The 15520-nt window shown below is 53.3% G+C and overlaps 2 protein-coding genes across 9 annotated transcripts in view; one reads left to right on the forward strand and one right to left on the reverse strand.

The window, feature by feature from the left end:
• Window positions 1-35: 35 nt before the first annotated feature.
• DNAAF8 (dynein axonemal assembly factor 8) lies at window positions 36-13840 on the reverse strand. Of its 4 annotated transcripts, XM_078074877.1 has the most exons (10): window positions 13546-13838; window positions 11837-12024; window positions 11566-11738; window positions 10752-10880; window positions 8329-8838; window positions 6382-6496; window positions 4900-5038; window positions 3014-3145; window positions 2546-2659; window positions 36-1764 (listed from the first exon to the last, which is right to left on the reverse strand). In XM_078074877.1, the coding sequence occupies exons 3-10, from the start codon at window positions 11686-11688 to the stop codon at window positions 1482-1484; spliced, it is 1545 nt and encodes a 514-aa protein (XP_077931003.1). In that variant the 5' UTR covers window positions 11689-11738; window positions 11837-12024; window positions 13546-13838; the 3' UTR covers window positions 36-1481. The 4 variants fall into 4 exon arrangements, with proteins under 4 accessions (XP_077931003.1, XP_035947144.1, XP_077931004.1 ...); XM_036091251.2 differs by lacking the exon at window positions 11837-12024; XM_078074878.1 differs by lacking the exons at window positions 10752-10880; window positions 11837-12024 and having other exon boundaries at window positions 13546-13840.
• A 13-nt stretch (window positions 13841-13853) lies between these two features.
• Window positions 13854-15520, forward strand: part of ANKS3 (ankyrin repeat and sterile alpha motif domain containing 3) — a 29683-nt gene continuing 28016 nt past the window's right edge. For 3 of the 5 annotated variants that reach the window (XM_078074869.1, XM_078074870.1, XM_078074871.1), the window contains exon 1: window positions 13855-14101. The gene's annotated coding sequence lies outside the window, so the exon portion shown is untranslated. Of the gene's footprint in view, window positions 14102-15520 lie in introns of all 5 variants that reach the window. The other 2 variants (XM_078074872.1, XM_036091150.2) reach the window with 2 other exon arrangements.

Below are 15520 nucleotides of genomic sequence, written 5' to 3' on the forward strand. Positions count from 1 at the left end.
ATCCTCTCGGCTTGCTTTAATGGTCGTTCACCCAGTTGAACTTGGAACAAAGAGTTTATTTTCTCACTTTGTAAAACATTCTTAATGAACTTCTGACATTAAAAGGGGTAGAGATGCGGAAAATGGGTTCAAAGGAAGAAAAGCTGGCCATTGCTCCTGACAGGCTGCATGGGTGGAGGTGGTCACGTTTAGTCTGCCTTGCCCAGTGCCTGAGCCCTGACCACACTGCACATGCCCTGGAGCAGAGGGTGAGGGACTTTCACAGATGGGCAAGACCCGGGAGCCCACGTGACACAGTGTGGTTAACTGCCCTGCCGGTAGGCCCACCCAGGGCTTCCTGTGGCCTTGGTGGAAGCTGCCTTGCCCCTGGCCCCTCATCGTTGTGGGTGGGGGCTGCTGTAGGGGCCCCCATGGCCATGTCAAGTGAGGTCTGTGGCCCTGATCATGACTAGCTGAGGCCAGGCAGAGCCTGCCTTGCCTGGTGCAGGGCTTGATGGAAAGAGACCCTTGCCCATCCTCAGCGCATGCTAACAGGTGGTGACCCCAGCTGAATCCTGGGACACGTGCCCAAATGCCAAGGACCCTACCAAGCCACTGAGCCCATGTCACAGGGGGACTCAAGATGACTGCTTTTCCCATGGGGCAGGCAGGGCAGAGCGGGGCAGAGACTCTGAGAAGCAGAATCTCGGAAACAAGTTGACGAGAAAGCAGAGGTAGCCACAGATCAGGGCTTCAGCCTGTTGGGGACAGCAGGGCTGAGAACAATACGAAAGGACTCTGAAAATGGGCGGTGGGGGGTGATGTTTGCAAAGTAACAAGAAGGATGTCCTCCACAAGGCCGGGCGCCGCTCTGTTCCATGGGGACTGTTTGGGTGTCAGGACACTCAGTACTCTATCTCTGTGGAAAGGTCAACTCCACCCATAGTTTGGAAGGACCCTAAAACAGATGTGTGCCTTTGTATCTTGGTTAAAGAAAAAAACCTTCAGTCTTCCCCCATTTATCAAAGAGTCCATTTGGTGTGTGAGAGAGAGCAGGTGGTGTGTTCATTTAGGCACGTAAATAGCAAGCAGCCAGGGACCCAGAAGATCAGGCTCAATTCTCTTCCAAGACCCTTTCTCTAAACCCTGAAATTCTCTAAATATATTTTACTTGAGTTTTAGTTTTATAAAGAGCTTGCATGATGGCAATAACAGAGAAGAGTGCAGACACGGGAGAGAAAACGCCCGACAGTCCCCCTGTTGGCACGGACCGTGCTCTCGGTGGGGTCTGCTTCCCAGGCGCTGTTGTCCTGCTCTGTGTACAACTGTGTTCTGGCATCTTTGCTCTAAGTGCACAGAATGATCTGCCCCGCAGCCTGAGGGTCCCCGTGCTGCAGAAGAAGCACCTTCTCTTGGAAACAAGGGAGCCAGGGGCCCAGGCATGTGGATGGGGAGTGGAATCATTCCGCCCAGCTCCTTCTCCCATCTGGTCCAGGACGCAGCTACAGTTGGCCCAGGGGAGGCACCAGGGCCTCCCTGGCTGTCCCTGGCCCAAGAGCGTCCCCTAGCGCCCTGGGACCTCCCCCTGGGCGTCTGGCCTGGGTGCTCTGCTGCTCGGCCCAGGCTGGTATATGTTGCTTCCTTCCAGTTGCGGAGCTGGCTGAATCTTCAGGGACTTGAGCCTTCTGGACACTGGGACCCCCAGTGGCAGGCAAATTGGGCTGAGCCGTCCCCTCCCGAAATGCCCTGAGCTGCTGGAGAAGCTGACTCTTCCCGGTGCAGTCCCTGTGACACAAGAGACGATCAATCAATACCAAGTGGAGCCAGGCCTCCCCACAGGAAGGGGCCAGAGTGCTTCCAGAAGCATGTTCCCTGGTTCTCAAGACGGTAAGTGAGAGATTTTGGCCTCTCAGCCCGTGCTGAGTCACAGGGCATGTTAGCATGTTTAAGGCTTCTGGGAGCCCACTCGTGTGACACTTCTCAACTCAGACTTTTCTTCTTTTTTCCTATATGCCTAATCATGTACCACTTTAGAGGAAAAGCTGCATTTGACTCTGACCTTCCAGAGGATAGGATCTACAGGCTTTGCAATTCCAAAAACAATAGATACAGCATATAAGTCTGAGTGGCCCTAGGACCACCATGTGGGGCCTCTGCACGGTGGGGAGCTGGCCTTCTCTGAATGGGACACTGCTTCCTTCACCCAGGCCTTTCATTTCTAGCCAACAAGCATCCCTTCATTCCATCCCAACAACTTCATTTCCAGTGCTATCAGGAGTAAGGAGCAAATCAATTTGGGCAGCTACTTTTCAGAAGGAAAGTACTTATCCCTTCTCAGGAGTGAACTAAGGTGTCCTTGGTGATGTCGGGAGGACAGCATTCCAGGCTGGGCCCCAAGTGGGCTCCCATGGGCCACCTCCTAGACCCCCCACCAGACCCACACGTGCTAGCCTTATGGGTGCAAGACAGAGCTGAAAGCACAAATGTTCAGTGTGCCAGGCTGAGGGCTTGCTGTGGAAAGCAGGGACGGGACATCCCCAGGTGATGGGAGCCCCTTGGTGGTTACCGTAGGCGGAGGGAGGAAGGACTCTCCTGCTTGGCTGGGCCCTGCTTGTCTCTGAGGGCCACTGTAGCCTCTTCCTCCTCCTCGCTGTCAGAGGAGCTGGAGCTGAGGCTGGAGCTGGAGGAGAAGAAAGCTGGCTTCACGGAATGTGCCCCAGGCCACCCAGGCCCCTGGGATTTCCTGCCAAGAGGTGGAGGGACACACCCCAGGGCCATGTACCAAAGCCCAGACTCTGTTTGCTTAGAGCTCCGCCTGGGTTCTTCCCTCCCTGCAGGGAGAGCCTGCTGATGGGACCAAGTGGGATTGTCGGCCAGGCTCAGCTCCTGGCTAACAGCACTTCTCCACTGAGCAGTGCTCTGGGACTAGCCCACACCGGTGTGACTCCCACCTGTATGAGCACCTGCTCCTCCTGAGGCCAATAGGAGCACTGCAAAGCAAGGCTGTCACCACTCCCAGTACCTTTCCACCGACCTGGGGTCTGATGGCTCCGAGGGCCGCAGATCGATGAAGATAGTGGGAGGCTCTGCGGGGCTCCTTCGCTGCCTGCTCTCGGCCAGTGTCAGGCCCAGCTCGGCCTGGAAGCCTGGCTCCCTCGGAGCAGATCTGAGATGAGAGAGCAGGGTTTCTGAGTCACTTCTGGGTGATTACGGTGTGACCTGAGCTAGGCCCTGTAAATGCACCTGCTTTTTTGCTCTTCAGAACAACCTTCAAGATTTGGCCAGCACTGTCCAACAGGACTGTCCCTGGTGACTGAAATGTTCTATATTTGTGCTTCCCAGTGTGGTAGCCATTTGCCACAAGTAGCTTTTTAAATTTACTTGTAAGCTAATTAAAATTAAATTTAAAAATAAAATAAATTTGGGGCACCTGGGTGGCTCAGTTGGTTAAGCGGCTGCCTTCAGCTCAGGTCATGATCCCAGGGTCCTGGGATCGAGCCCCTCATCGGGCTCCCTGCTCAGCGGGGAGTCTGCTTCTCCCTCTGCCTGCCATTCCCCCTGCTTACGTTCTCTCTCTCTCTCAAATAAATAAAATCTTCAAAAAAAAATAAAATAGGGGCGCCTGGGTGGCTCAGTCAGTTGGGCGGCTGCCTTCGGCTCAGGTCATGATCCTAGGGTCCTGGGATCGAGCCCCACGTTGGGCTCCCTGCTCGGTGGAGAGTCTGCTTCTCCCTCTCCCTCTGCCTGCCTCTCTGCCTACTTGTGCACTCTATCTCTCTGTCAAATAAATAAATAAAATCTTTAAAAAAAAATAATAATAATAAATTTAAAAAATTCACTTCCTCAGTTGCACCAGCCACATTTCAAGGGTTCAGTAGCCACATGTGGCCAGTGGTTACCAATTGGACAGTACGAGTCTAGATATTGCTTTTTCTCTTTTTTTTTTTTTTTTTTTTAAGATTTTATTTATTTGACAGAGAGACACAGCGAGAGAGGGAACACAAGCAGGGGGAGTGGGAGAGGAGAAGCAGGCTTCCCACGGAGCAGGGAGCCCGATGCAGGGCTCGATCCCAGGACCCTGGGATCATGACCTGAGCCGAAGGCAGACATTTAATGACTGAGCCACCCAGGCGCCCCTTCTTTTTTTTTAAGATTGATTTATTTATTTGAAAGAGAGAGAGCGCAGGCAGGGGTGGGGGGAGCAGTGGGAGAGGGAGAAGGGAAGCACACTCCCCTCTGAATGTGGAACCCGAGATCATGACCTGAGTCAAAACCAAGAGTTGGTCACTCAACAGACTGAGCCACCCAGACACCCCTAGATATTTCTATTGGTCACTGGGTTGCCAGGAACAGAAGCCCACTCCAAATGGCTTGGGTGAAAAGGAGAATTCATTGGCTCTCAGATTCCTAAAAAAGAGTGGGAAGCTAGGTTTTCAGGAATCCCAGTGCCATGTGCCCACCTCTGCCCTCCAGCTTCAGTGTTTCTCACTACAGCTGGCCTTTCTCTGCCCTCCCGCTCCCACCCAGAGACAGGGAGATTGGAAATTCTCACAGAAAGGCTCTGATTGGCCTGGCTCAGGTCAGACCCCAGGGCTGGCCTAATTAACAGCGGCCAGAGGGGCAGGGTCCTACTCTGGGGAAGCCATGTGGATGGTGAAAGGAGGGTTCCCAGGGGGTGTGCAAGAGCAGGTGCTTTGGGGCTTGAGTCCCAGCTCTGCCATGTATGGCCTGGGTAAGTCAACCTCTGAGCCTCAGTTTCCCCATCTATAAAATGGAGATAATAGCACCTACCTGATCAGATTCTTGAGATGAAATGAGAACTCTACCTCAAGTGCCCCACCCAGGATAGATCTGATACTTGCTGCAAGACCATGGCCAGTTCCACAGAGAGGACACAGGCTGGGCTGGCAGAAGTCTCACCTGCTCCTGGCCTCCTGCTGCATGGTGTCCTGAGGTGTGTCAGCAGGCACCTTCCAGGTGGAAGGGGCTCTGGAATGTGTGGCACACAGAAGGATGAGCTGCTCCATGAGCCTGTCCTGGCTGTTCGGCAGGGTGTGGTCTGATGGGAGAGCGGGGAAGCTGCTGAGTGGGGACACCCATGGTTTGACTTACAGCAGCCTGAGCCTTAGGACCCCTTGGACTCCTTCGTGTGGATCTACCTCGCTCTGTGCACCCCCTCTGCCACTCACAGCCCTTTATGAGGACCTCACCTCCAGCTCCGCAGGACCAGGGGAGTGATATATACGCAGGCCCCGTAAAGTAGGACTGACTTATTAACGGGTTCCCTCACTTCCTCACCCCCAAGTCCCATTCGTCAGAGGGAACCAGAATTAACAGTTCTGTGTGTTCACTTTTTTTAAAAAATAGCAACAGGATTATCCTCCTATCATAGATTTTTTTTCACTGAATAGATTATGTAGTTCTGTGTTAATATACATAGATTCTCTTCATTTGAGCTTTAGAGCATTCTGTGGTGTGACTGATTTAGCTTGACTCCTATTGAATATTGAATATGGGTCATTTCCAAATTTTCACAATTATAAACAGCGCTGTAACGAACATCCCTGAATACACATCTTTACCCGGTGGGGTGTGTGTTTAGGATAGACTTTAGCAGTGGAATAAGTGGGTGATGTGGCTTATGTGGCTTTAAACAGAGAATGGATTCTGCCACATTGCCCTCCAAAGAGGGTATATTGGTTACAGCCCCCAGCCCAGTCCCTGCCTGACAGGAGGGAGGCTTTCTCCACATCCTGCTATAAGGCTTTAAGTTACAAACAAACAAAACGACGCTGAAACAGCACCAGGGGCTGTCAGCCATAGAGGAGGTTTGCTCTGGAATTGGAGGCTGGAACCCCCACACCTCCTTGCTCTTTGCCTCAGACCAGCCTCCGCTTACATTTGTGACCCAGGATGGCTGCAGAGGCAGGGAGGAGCTTTCCTTTTATTTACAGAACTGCCCAGAGCAAGGGCACAAATGCGGTGGCGGTGATCACACCCCTGGCTTTGTCAATGGGGAGGTGAGGGGAGGCAGGGTGTGCTCAGCTGCTGGCTGAAGGAGCACAAATTGCAGATTGCTTTGCTCCCAGAAAGAGAGGGAGGAAGCCCTGGAGGTGGGCAGGAGGGAAAGGTGTGAGTCAAGGGTAGGGACCTGTCTGAAGGTCCCCCTCTGGGGCTTGTCCACTCCCGACACCTAGTAGGGGGTCCTGTATATAATGAGTGAATGAGTGAATGAATGGATGGATGGAAGTTTCCACGGACTGGCACCTGTGTGCTTGGGACTGTGAGGGCTGAGCAGCAGAGAGGACATGGTGGGCTGCAGGGCTGACCCTATTTTATTGAGAGGGCCTGGAAGGAGCTGCTTGTGGGGATGCATTTGGGCCCTGGCATTCAAGGTCAGACCTCGGCCCAGGCGGTCAGCTGCCCACCACGTGGCTCTAGGTGCGTGATCTCCCCTGCCGCCTTCTTGCCCTGCCAGACTCTGAAGGATGTGATCCAAATCCCACTCTTCAAGTTCCTGAAATAATTAAAGCAGTGATTATGAGGCAGCCGCACGGTCCTGGCGGTGGGAATGCCCGATTCCGCAGCTGCTGTGACCCACGGAGGGTTGTTGCAGGTTAGAAATCCCCAGGGTTTAGGTGCCTGCCCACCTAGGCACTCTCTCACCCACACCTCCTGCCATCTCCTTCCTACGCGTTTTTTGAGCAAAACTTTTGTTTTTGGTACAAAGACTGTTTGGCCTGGAAACCCAGTGTCGTCTTAAGCTCCTTAGGTTCATACAAGTTTAGTGTTGGGAGGTTTAAACAGTTTGCTCTTTTAAGGAACAGATTGTTCTGGGCTGGTGCTATCACAGGAGGACTTGGAAGAGAGCGCTGGGGGCGTCTGGGTCTGATGAGAGCAGGGAGGAAGTTAAGTATGAATTGGTGTTTCTTGGGGACCCTCTTGCAGCTCCATGCAGCCCTAGAGGTGAGTGAAAACAAGTGTATCGGGGCAAGCAGAAAGGAAAGAATGGCTTATTTCAACAGCAATTGATAAGAATGGAATTGGTAAAAATGACCTTCATGTACAACCTGATGCCAGTTTTCTCTAAGTTGTTAAGAAAATTATCAAAATTTGCAAATAAGGCAAAAAAGAATTGCACAATGTTTAAATGTCATGCTGGAGCTTTTCTGCAAGCCCACCTTCCTTGGGCGCGGTAATTTGGTTTCCACAGGTGACCAGGGCCCACCTATGTTACGACTTTGTAAAACTGAGAAACAGGTGCAGGGGTTTTCTCTGTCCCATGGAGATGACCCCAGAGGTAACAAACAGCTTTGCTGCTTGTCGGATATTGACCAATTTTGTACTTCATGTGCAATTTTTCTCAGCGTCCCTTTCTTTCTCCCCAGTGTTTTACAAAATCCCGGTTTCTCATAATCTCTGTGAACCGGCTTTGTCATCCTCCTGGTTCCCTCGTTAATGAGCTAAATACAACGTTAACAGGTGCTCACACTCTCTGTATGAAAATGAGGGCTTTGCCATTTGGGGAATTATGTTTTAACAAAGTTTGTTCTATATCTTACATGTGGTTGTCTGTCTTTATAAACATGCTTTGGATTAGTCTGTCTTTCCTTCCTCCCTTCCTTCTCTCTTTCTTTCTTTCTTTCTTTCTTTCTTTCTTTCTTTCTTTCTTTCTTTCTTTCTTTCTTTCCTTTCTCTCTTTCTCTCTCTCTCTCTCTTCTTTCTCTCTCTCTCTCTTTCTCTCTTTCTCTCTCTCTCTTTCTCTCTTTCTTTCTTTCTTTCTTGGCTGGAGTCTCCTTGCTCTTCCTTGTTCTTGTTACTGCTACTGAGGATGGTCTGTCTGCCAGTACCACACACCCACTGAGACAGGCATGACCGCCCGCTGAAGGACCTGGGACCATGGGCCTAGGGGCCTAAGGTCGTTGCTGTGGACTAAATGTCTGCGTCCCTCCAAAATTCACAGGTTGAAATCCTAACCCCCAGTGCGATGGTGTTTTGGAGGTGGGGCTGCTGGGAAGTGATAAATAGGTCATGAAGGTGGAGCTCTTATAAAAGAGGCCCAGAGAGCTTCCTCGCCTCTTCCACCGTACGAGGACCTGGCCAGAAGATGCCATCTTTGAACCTGGAAACAGGCTCTCACCAGACATCAAATGTACCAGCACTGTGGTCTTGGACTTCCCAGTCTCTGGAACTGTGAGAGATGAATTTCTGGGGTTTAAGGCCCCCTAGTCTATGAGAGTTTGTCACAGCAGCCCAGATAGACTAGGACAGGTATAGTGGGCCAGGCCTCAGGTTGGCCACTGTGCAAGGGACCCCCCCTGAGGAAGCGCAGGCTAGGGGGATGACTACCTTGAGGGAGAGCACCGGAGGCCCTTCCCGGGGCCCCTCCGGGGGTGTTTCTGGTCTCAGACCTGCCGCTCCCGCGGCACAGGGTGCTTCCTCCACTGGACTGTGGTCACGGCAGGCTGGGCCCCGGGCATCCCAGGTAACTTTATGGAGTATGTCCTTCTCAATCATCTTCCTTCTCTCCCTTCGGAGGGCTCTGTGGGCTGTGGAGTCTGTGCCCCAGTGGGCTTGTGAGGCAGCGCCTGGGGGTTCTGTTTTCAGGTCGCATTCCCACGGGGAGAAGGTGGCTTCGTGTGGCCCCCGGGGAGGACCCTGGGTGCTGAAGGACACAGCCCCATGGTTGCCTTCCTGCCACATGGGGGTGTCCTCAGGCACCTGAAGAAGGGAACAGGCCTCACCACAGGTCTCTACAGGCCCGTCAGCGTCCCTGCCTTGCAGAGAGGCAGGACCCCTTGTCTTTGGGCCCCACTTACTCCAGGGTTCTGCAGTGAATTCCACAGGCACCACACCTGGCTGTGGAGAAAACAGGTGTCCTTAGCATCCTCAAAAACATACTGCAGGGAATTTTTATGTGTGTGGTAAAATATGTATGTAATGTAAAATCTGCTGTTTTGATTGTTACAAAATGTATCATTCAGTGACATTAAGTACATTCATAATGTGCAACCGTCACCGCTATTTCCAAAGCTTGTTTATCACCCCAAAGGGACTGTGCCTCCCCACCCCCCAGCCCCTAGTAACCTCTAGTCTACTTTCTCTCTCTATGGATTTGCCTGTTCTAGGTATGGCATGTAAGTGGAATCCTACAGTATTTGTCCTTTTGTTGTCCTTGCTTAGCTTAGTGTTTCCAAGGTCCACTGAGGTGGCAGCATGTGTCAGTACTTGGTTCCCTCTCACGGACTGCATAATGTTCCATTGTATGGATACACCACGTTTTGTTCGTCCATTTTTTGTGTTGATGGACACTTGGGTTGTTTCTACCTTTTGGCCACACAACTATTAAGGGGGGGACAAGAAGAAATCCAGGCCCTTTGACCCCAGAGCAAGCCCACAGCCTCTGCCCCTGTGAGTTGATGCAGACTTTCCGTCCCAGACTGAAAAAAATGCTCCAGAAGAGTCGCCGAGGTAATTATATAAATGAAAAAAACACGAGATAAGACCATGTGGACATCGCTGCACCGGCACTAACCACAGGGCTTGGCAGCCCTGGGAATTTCTCCTGTTTGGGGTTATACTTCTAGGCATGGCTGGGTGAGTGGGTGACGTCTGTCCTGGTGATGGGTAGGAGACGTGCCCTGCCTGGTTCCGTAAAATGACCCCGTGTCAGTGCTTGCACTGAGAGGTAGACTGCGGCACATAACCACTCTGCCCAAACCAGCACGGAGAGACTTGACCAGACTCCAGAATGGCTTCCAGCAGCGCACGGCTAGGATGACCCCAGCCCTGCCTGAGAAAGCTCAATGCTGCAGGGAGAATTTAGTGTTTGTTCCAGCCAACAGCTGACCTCCCTTAGAGCATTTACTAAAAAGGGTTTATTATTGTGAGTATGTGTCTCTTAAAACCGAGAAGCATCTGTCACGGGAGAGCCATTCCTTTGGAGGGACCTGGCTTCGGTCTCCCTTCTCCGTGGGAGGATAGACTGCTGACTTCCATACCTGCCAGCGACACACCTCCTGGCCTGGTCACACCCCCACTGACCCGCTGTCTGTGATCGTTCACGACCCTGACTCTAGTGGGCCCTGCTCTCCTCCTCCCTCCTCCCTTTAAAACCCCAGTCACCTCTACACAAACCAGACAGAGCTCAGCTCTTTCCCCTGCTGTCAGCAGTTACTGAATAAAGTCTGCTTTCGCTGCCTTGACGGATGTCTGGCTGTGTTGGTCTTTGACAACATCCCCCATTCCCCTGATTAATGAGTGACCACTAGTCATAATAGTTACAACGGAGCTAAGCCAGTCTCCTGGAGCTTTTAACAAGAGTCAGGCAGGCCTGACCGGTTGGGGACCTGCCCAGTGATGAAAGCCTATTGATGGCTTCTATTTATAAAGGCAGCAACTAACTTTAAGCACTAAGCCATTAATTTTAGGTAGAGTTTTTGGTCTCTGAGAAATGAGAAGACAAGAAGATAGAAAATTTGCTCTGACGGTTGGAATGACTAACTATGATACTTAGTTATAGAGTGTGCTGTGGTGTTTTCTAATTGTTTCTTGTGTTTGCCTTGCCTCTCCAGCTAGGGGCACCTTCTTATCTCTGAATCCCCACTGTCACCCTTATTAAATCAAAAAATGTTTGGGGAGTGCTGGGGTTTTAACCTCTTTGACCCCCACTGCCGTTAGGGTCTGGTGAGAGCATGGCCATCCACACCCATACCCCATTCTGCCCGCAGGGGCCCAGCGTCGTGGATCCCCGGAGCCTGCCTCCTACAGACCTCAGGAGGCCCAGCGGCCGTAGCAAGCCAGGCCCTGGCAGGCTCTTCAGCCAGCTCCTCTGACAAGTCTGGGATCAGGGCAGTTTGATCTCGCTGGAAGATGAACAGCTCCTCTGGCCCGCAGTCTGACTGTGGACAAATGAGAGGAGTTTTGGATTATGGGGCGGCGGGCAGAGCCAGGAGGGCCTCAGGCTCCAGGCACCCTTGCCCTGCTTCTCAGAGTGATCTGGGGAGATCAGTTTTCTCCCAGAGGCCCTTGCCCTGGCTGCGTCCTGCCACTGCTTTAGAAAAGGGCTTGGCCACACAGCCTTGTGAAGGTGAGATCCAGGGCTCCCCGTTCTGCACATACCTGCTGCCCCCTACGACCTTGCACATAACAGGTGCCCAGTTAATGGCCGGCATCGAATGAACAGGGCAGCGAGGTGGTAGCTGAAAGAAGAGTCCAGCTCTCCCCCTGCCCCGCAACCTTCAGCCAACACTTAAATGACACAGAGCCTTGGTGCTTCTAAGGGGAGAGGGGACACATAGAGTTCCCAGCTCACCTCACGAGGATATCTGAGGGTGAGAGCAAACGAGGCTGGAGACGTGACAAGGCACTGGGGTCACATTATCTACTCTCCATTAGCCTTGCCGTGCACAATGGCCCATGAGGATGCCAAGAATCAATAAACGTATTCAGAGAACAAAAACTGAGATTATGACAAACACAGAAGCTGATAAGCTCCAAAGCTGTTCATGGGGCAGCATCATGTTTGCCATGGGAAGAAAGGGCAGTCGGGGCCTAGGAAGACATAGGAAGAAGGTGCTTGCTTACCGAGGAGGAATCTGAATCCAGAGATGGGAGCTGCTCCCTGGCGGCCTCGAGGATGGCATCCCAGGGCCCTGTCTGGGAGGCCCAGTGAGGTGAGGACTCCTCATCTTTGTCCTGGGATGCCATGCAGGCCCAGGCTCCGGGGTGATTCTCAGCATGCCATCATCCAAGCAGACCTGCAGGGGACACAGGGTGAAGTGAGAGGGTCCTAGGGCCAAGGGTCAAGAGCTCAGGCTGGGGCAGGGGGAGAGGGCTGCCTTTTCAAAGCACCTACCACACTGTGGGGGATGAACACAGACTCGCAGACCTCCCACTTGGTTTCCCTTCTGGTTCTGCGGGTTCCTGTCCCTGCCAGTTACTGTGCCCACGCTGGGTGTTTGGTGCAGGTGGAGCCCAGATACGGCTGACCCCCGAGCAACACGGGTGGGAACTGCGCCAGTCCACTGGTAGGCAGATGTCCTTCTATAAATACAGTTCAGTACTGTAAATGTGTTTTCTCATGATTTTCTTAACATTTTCTTTTTTCTAGCTTACTTTATGTGGGAATACAATATATATTTACAGAATATGTGTCAATTGACTAATTATGTTATCGGTTAGGCATTCAATCAACAGTAGGCTATTAGCTAAGCTTTGGGGGGAGTCAAAAGTTATATGTGGAGGGGTGCCTGGCTTGCTCAGTCAGTAGAGCATGTGACGCTTGATCTTGGGGTTGTAAGTTCGAGCTCCACACTGGGTAGAGATTACTTAAAAATAAAATTTTGGGGGGGGGGGACACCTAGGTGGCTTAGTTGGTTAAGTGTCTGCCTTTGGCTCAGGTCATGATCCCAGGGTCCCGGGATCGAGTCCCGCATCAGGCTCCCTGTTCAGCGGGAGCCTGCTTCTCCCTCTGCCCAATCCTTTTTTATTTTTTTAAAGATTTTATTTATTTATTTGACAGAGAGAGACACAGCGAGAGAGGGAACACAAGCAGGGGGAGTGGGAGAGGGAGAAGCAGGCTTCCCGCGGAGCAGGGAGCCGGATGTGGGGCTCGATCCCCGGACCCTGGGATCATGACCTGAACCGAAGGCAGACACTTAACGACTGAGCCACCCAGGCGCCCCTGCCCAATCCTTTTTTAAAGATTTTATTTATTTGTCAGAGAGAGAGCAAGAGCAGGGGGAGGAGGCAGAGAGAGAGTGGAATGCTGGTACTTCAGAGCCAGTGTCTGGACATCCCTTGCAGCGCCAGAGGCCACTGTGCGTAGGTAATGGGAAGAGAGCACCGTCTGGCTAATACCCCATCAGGGTAGCAGCAGGAGATGTGAGTGGTGCGGTACTTGCTTCTGTGCTTGGTGCACCCTGAACTATGAACAGCAGGGTGCGGATGCAGCTCATACACACATCAGGGGATTTTTTTTTTGGAAGCGGGGCTCTGTAGGGCAGATTGTAGGACAACAGAATCACCGAGGTGAAGGCGGCTACCAGAGACTAGGTTCTTGTAGGCAGGCAAGGCAACAGAGGAGGGAAAGGCACTACAGGCTGCAGGAAGAGCATGTACGTTGGCTCAGAGGAGCGGAAACTGCCCAATATGTTGTGGGGTAGAAGGTATCAGCTGCTGGAATATGCGGTGAAAACGGACCAGATCGCGCAGGGTCCTGAACGCGCAGGTGAGGATTTCGGACTGGGGTTAATGCCTAAAGCTAAGCCAAAGAGGCGCTCCAGTCTCTTCCGAATCCTGGCGGCACCTCCATGTCCGTTTCTTGGCTGCAGCCCGTTAGCCCCGCCCCCAGCCCCGCCCCTGGCCCCTCCTGCCCGGGGGGCGCTCCGTTGTTATGACAACCAGACGCCAAAGGCTTCCCGGGTCAGGCTTTTAAAATCTAAAGCTGGGAAGCAGGAAAACACATCGCCCACCTTCCCAGCCACCCCCACTCCCTGTTTCCCGCCGTCCTGTCCGAATCCCGGCCTGTACCTTCGCAGCTGCGACAGGCCCGAGGCCACTCACCTCAGGCCTCCGCCTCCGCTCTTTGCGCGGTCCTGACAGGGCTATAAACAGTCCCCAGTGCGTCCCTCCGGTCGCGCTCGCCCCCTCGGGCCGCGGCGCAACTACTGAGGCTCTCACGGCCTTTGGAATTCCCCCTTGGCAGAGTCTTAGATTACTGGACTGCCAACCGCACTTTTCCCCCTGCTCCTCTTTCGGGACTCGGCGCGTCCTGCCTCTCTTGAAACAGGATTGGTTTCCCCGGCCAGGGGAGGGGCGGGGCAGGGCGAGCTCCGCCTGTTCATTGGCTGACGTGGGCGTCACACAGCGAGCGGGGCGAGCTGACCGGAAGGTTCGGGTGCGGGACGGACGAATTGCCCGGCGGCGCCGGGAGCTGCCCCGCGGCCCGGCGAGCGTCCCGGCGTGCTCCGCGCCTCCCGCAACCACTTCCGGGGCGGGAGCGGGGCCGCGGGGTTCGGGCGCTGCGGCGGCAGCCCGCGCGGAGGGAGTCCGGGCGAGCTTGGTGGCGAACGGGCCGGTCTGAGGGAGTGCGGCGGCGGCTGCCCGGGGCCCAGCGCAGGTAGGCTCCTTGGCGGCCGGGCTCCCCCGCCTGGTGCCGGCACCTGCAGCCCGCCTGCGGGGCCCGGCGCCAGGCGGCCCGGCCCTGCCGCTTGCTCGCCGCGTGAGTTTCTGACTGCGCTTCCGCTTCTGCAGCGGTGCGGTGGGGACGACAGAGCCACGTGCCGTGTAGGGTTACCGGGAGGAAGCGTCAAGGGACGTCAGTACAGTCGAGGCTCGGGTGTTCCCGAAGGACCCCCCCCAGGGCCTGAGAACCAGGGCGGGTACCCCGGTCCCTGCGAAAGGCATACGCGCCGAGACGAGACTTCCTCCCTGTAGGCATGGCGGTTGACCACCAGCGTCATTATTTTTTAGTTAAGATTTTTGGTTTAGAGGAACGGCCACTGAGAGAGTATACAAATATATGGATGAGCATAAACGTTTTATTCATTACAAATACCCCGTCATTGTAGAATATGTGGCATGTGGTGGGGTGATAAAAGAAGTAGCGGTAGCTTTGTGGCCCCTTGGCATCCGAGTTCTCCCTCCCTAGGCTTCTTGAGTCGGGTCTGGTTGTGATTGCCACCCCGCAGGGTGTCAGCCGTGTGAGCCTCCCTCCAATAATGGGAGAGACCACTTGGACTCCACCCTGGCATTTGGAGTAGAAGAGACACACCCATTGGAGGCTTGAGGGGTGTATTGAAAGGGGCCTTGAACTGGCACTCGGCTTATTTGGGTTCTTAACCAGTGTCTGTTGGCCAGGACTGTTCGGGTTGGGGTTTCTCACCTGCGAAGTGAGAAAGCTGGTTGATCTCAGGCCTTGCAGGTGTGAGGAGGTGGGGGTACCAGAAAGCAGGGCTTTGCTCTGAACTTGGTTACTTAACAGCCCCCCTCACATGTACACATACTCTGGCCAAGGGCTTACAAATTCTTTGTCCCCCAAATTGGTGGCTTGTTGCTTGTTTGGCTATCTCAGCTGTTACCTGGAGCTTGGAAGCATTCTTTAGTGGAGACTGAGGTCCTAGTGGCATCTGTGAATTGCTGGGGCACCTTTAGGCCATCTGAATGGACCCAACCTTTGTTTTCTCCTTTTGTCTTTTTTTTTTTTTTAAAGATTTTATTTATTTATTTGACAGAGAGAGACACAGCGAGAAAAGGAACACAAGCAGGGGGAGTGGGAGAGGGAGAAGCAGGCTTCCCGCGGAGCAGGGAGCCCGATGCGGGGCTCGATCCCAGGACGCCGGGATCATGACCTGAGCCGAAGGCAGACGCTTAACGACTGAGCCACCCAGGCGCCCCTCCTTTTGTCTTTTCTATACTTGCTTTCTTGTTCTTTCCCACGCATAGAGAAGGAGACAAATGTTACTCTTGGACCTAAAGGTTCTAATAGGAAGCTAAGGGCTTGGCATTGATTTGGTTAGGATTCCCAGGATAAGGGACT

Source organism: Halichoerus grypus, chromosome 6, assembly GCF_964656455.1.
Source record: "Halichoerus grypus chromosome 6, mHalGry1.hap1.1, whole genome shotgun sequence".
Lineage (NCBI taxonomy): Eukaryota > Metazoa > Chordata > Mammalia > Carnivora > Phocidae > Halichoerus > Halichoerus grypus.

Coding starts and splice junctions, on each gene's coding strand:
- DNAAF8 (XM_036091251.2), bottom strand. CDS start 11,688: ATGGCATCCCAGGACAAAGATGAGGAGTCCTCACCTCACTGGGCCTCC. Junction 5,039..6,381: donor AGCTGACCGCCTGGGCCGAG/GTCTGACCTTGA, acceptor CTCTCCCATCAG/ACCACACCCTGCCGAACAGC. Junction 3,146..4,899: donor CAGCAGGAGGCCAGGAGCAG/GTGAGACTTCTG, acceptor CTCTCATCTCAG/ATCTGCTCCGAGGGAGCCAG.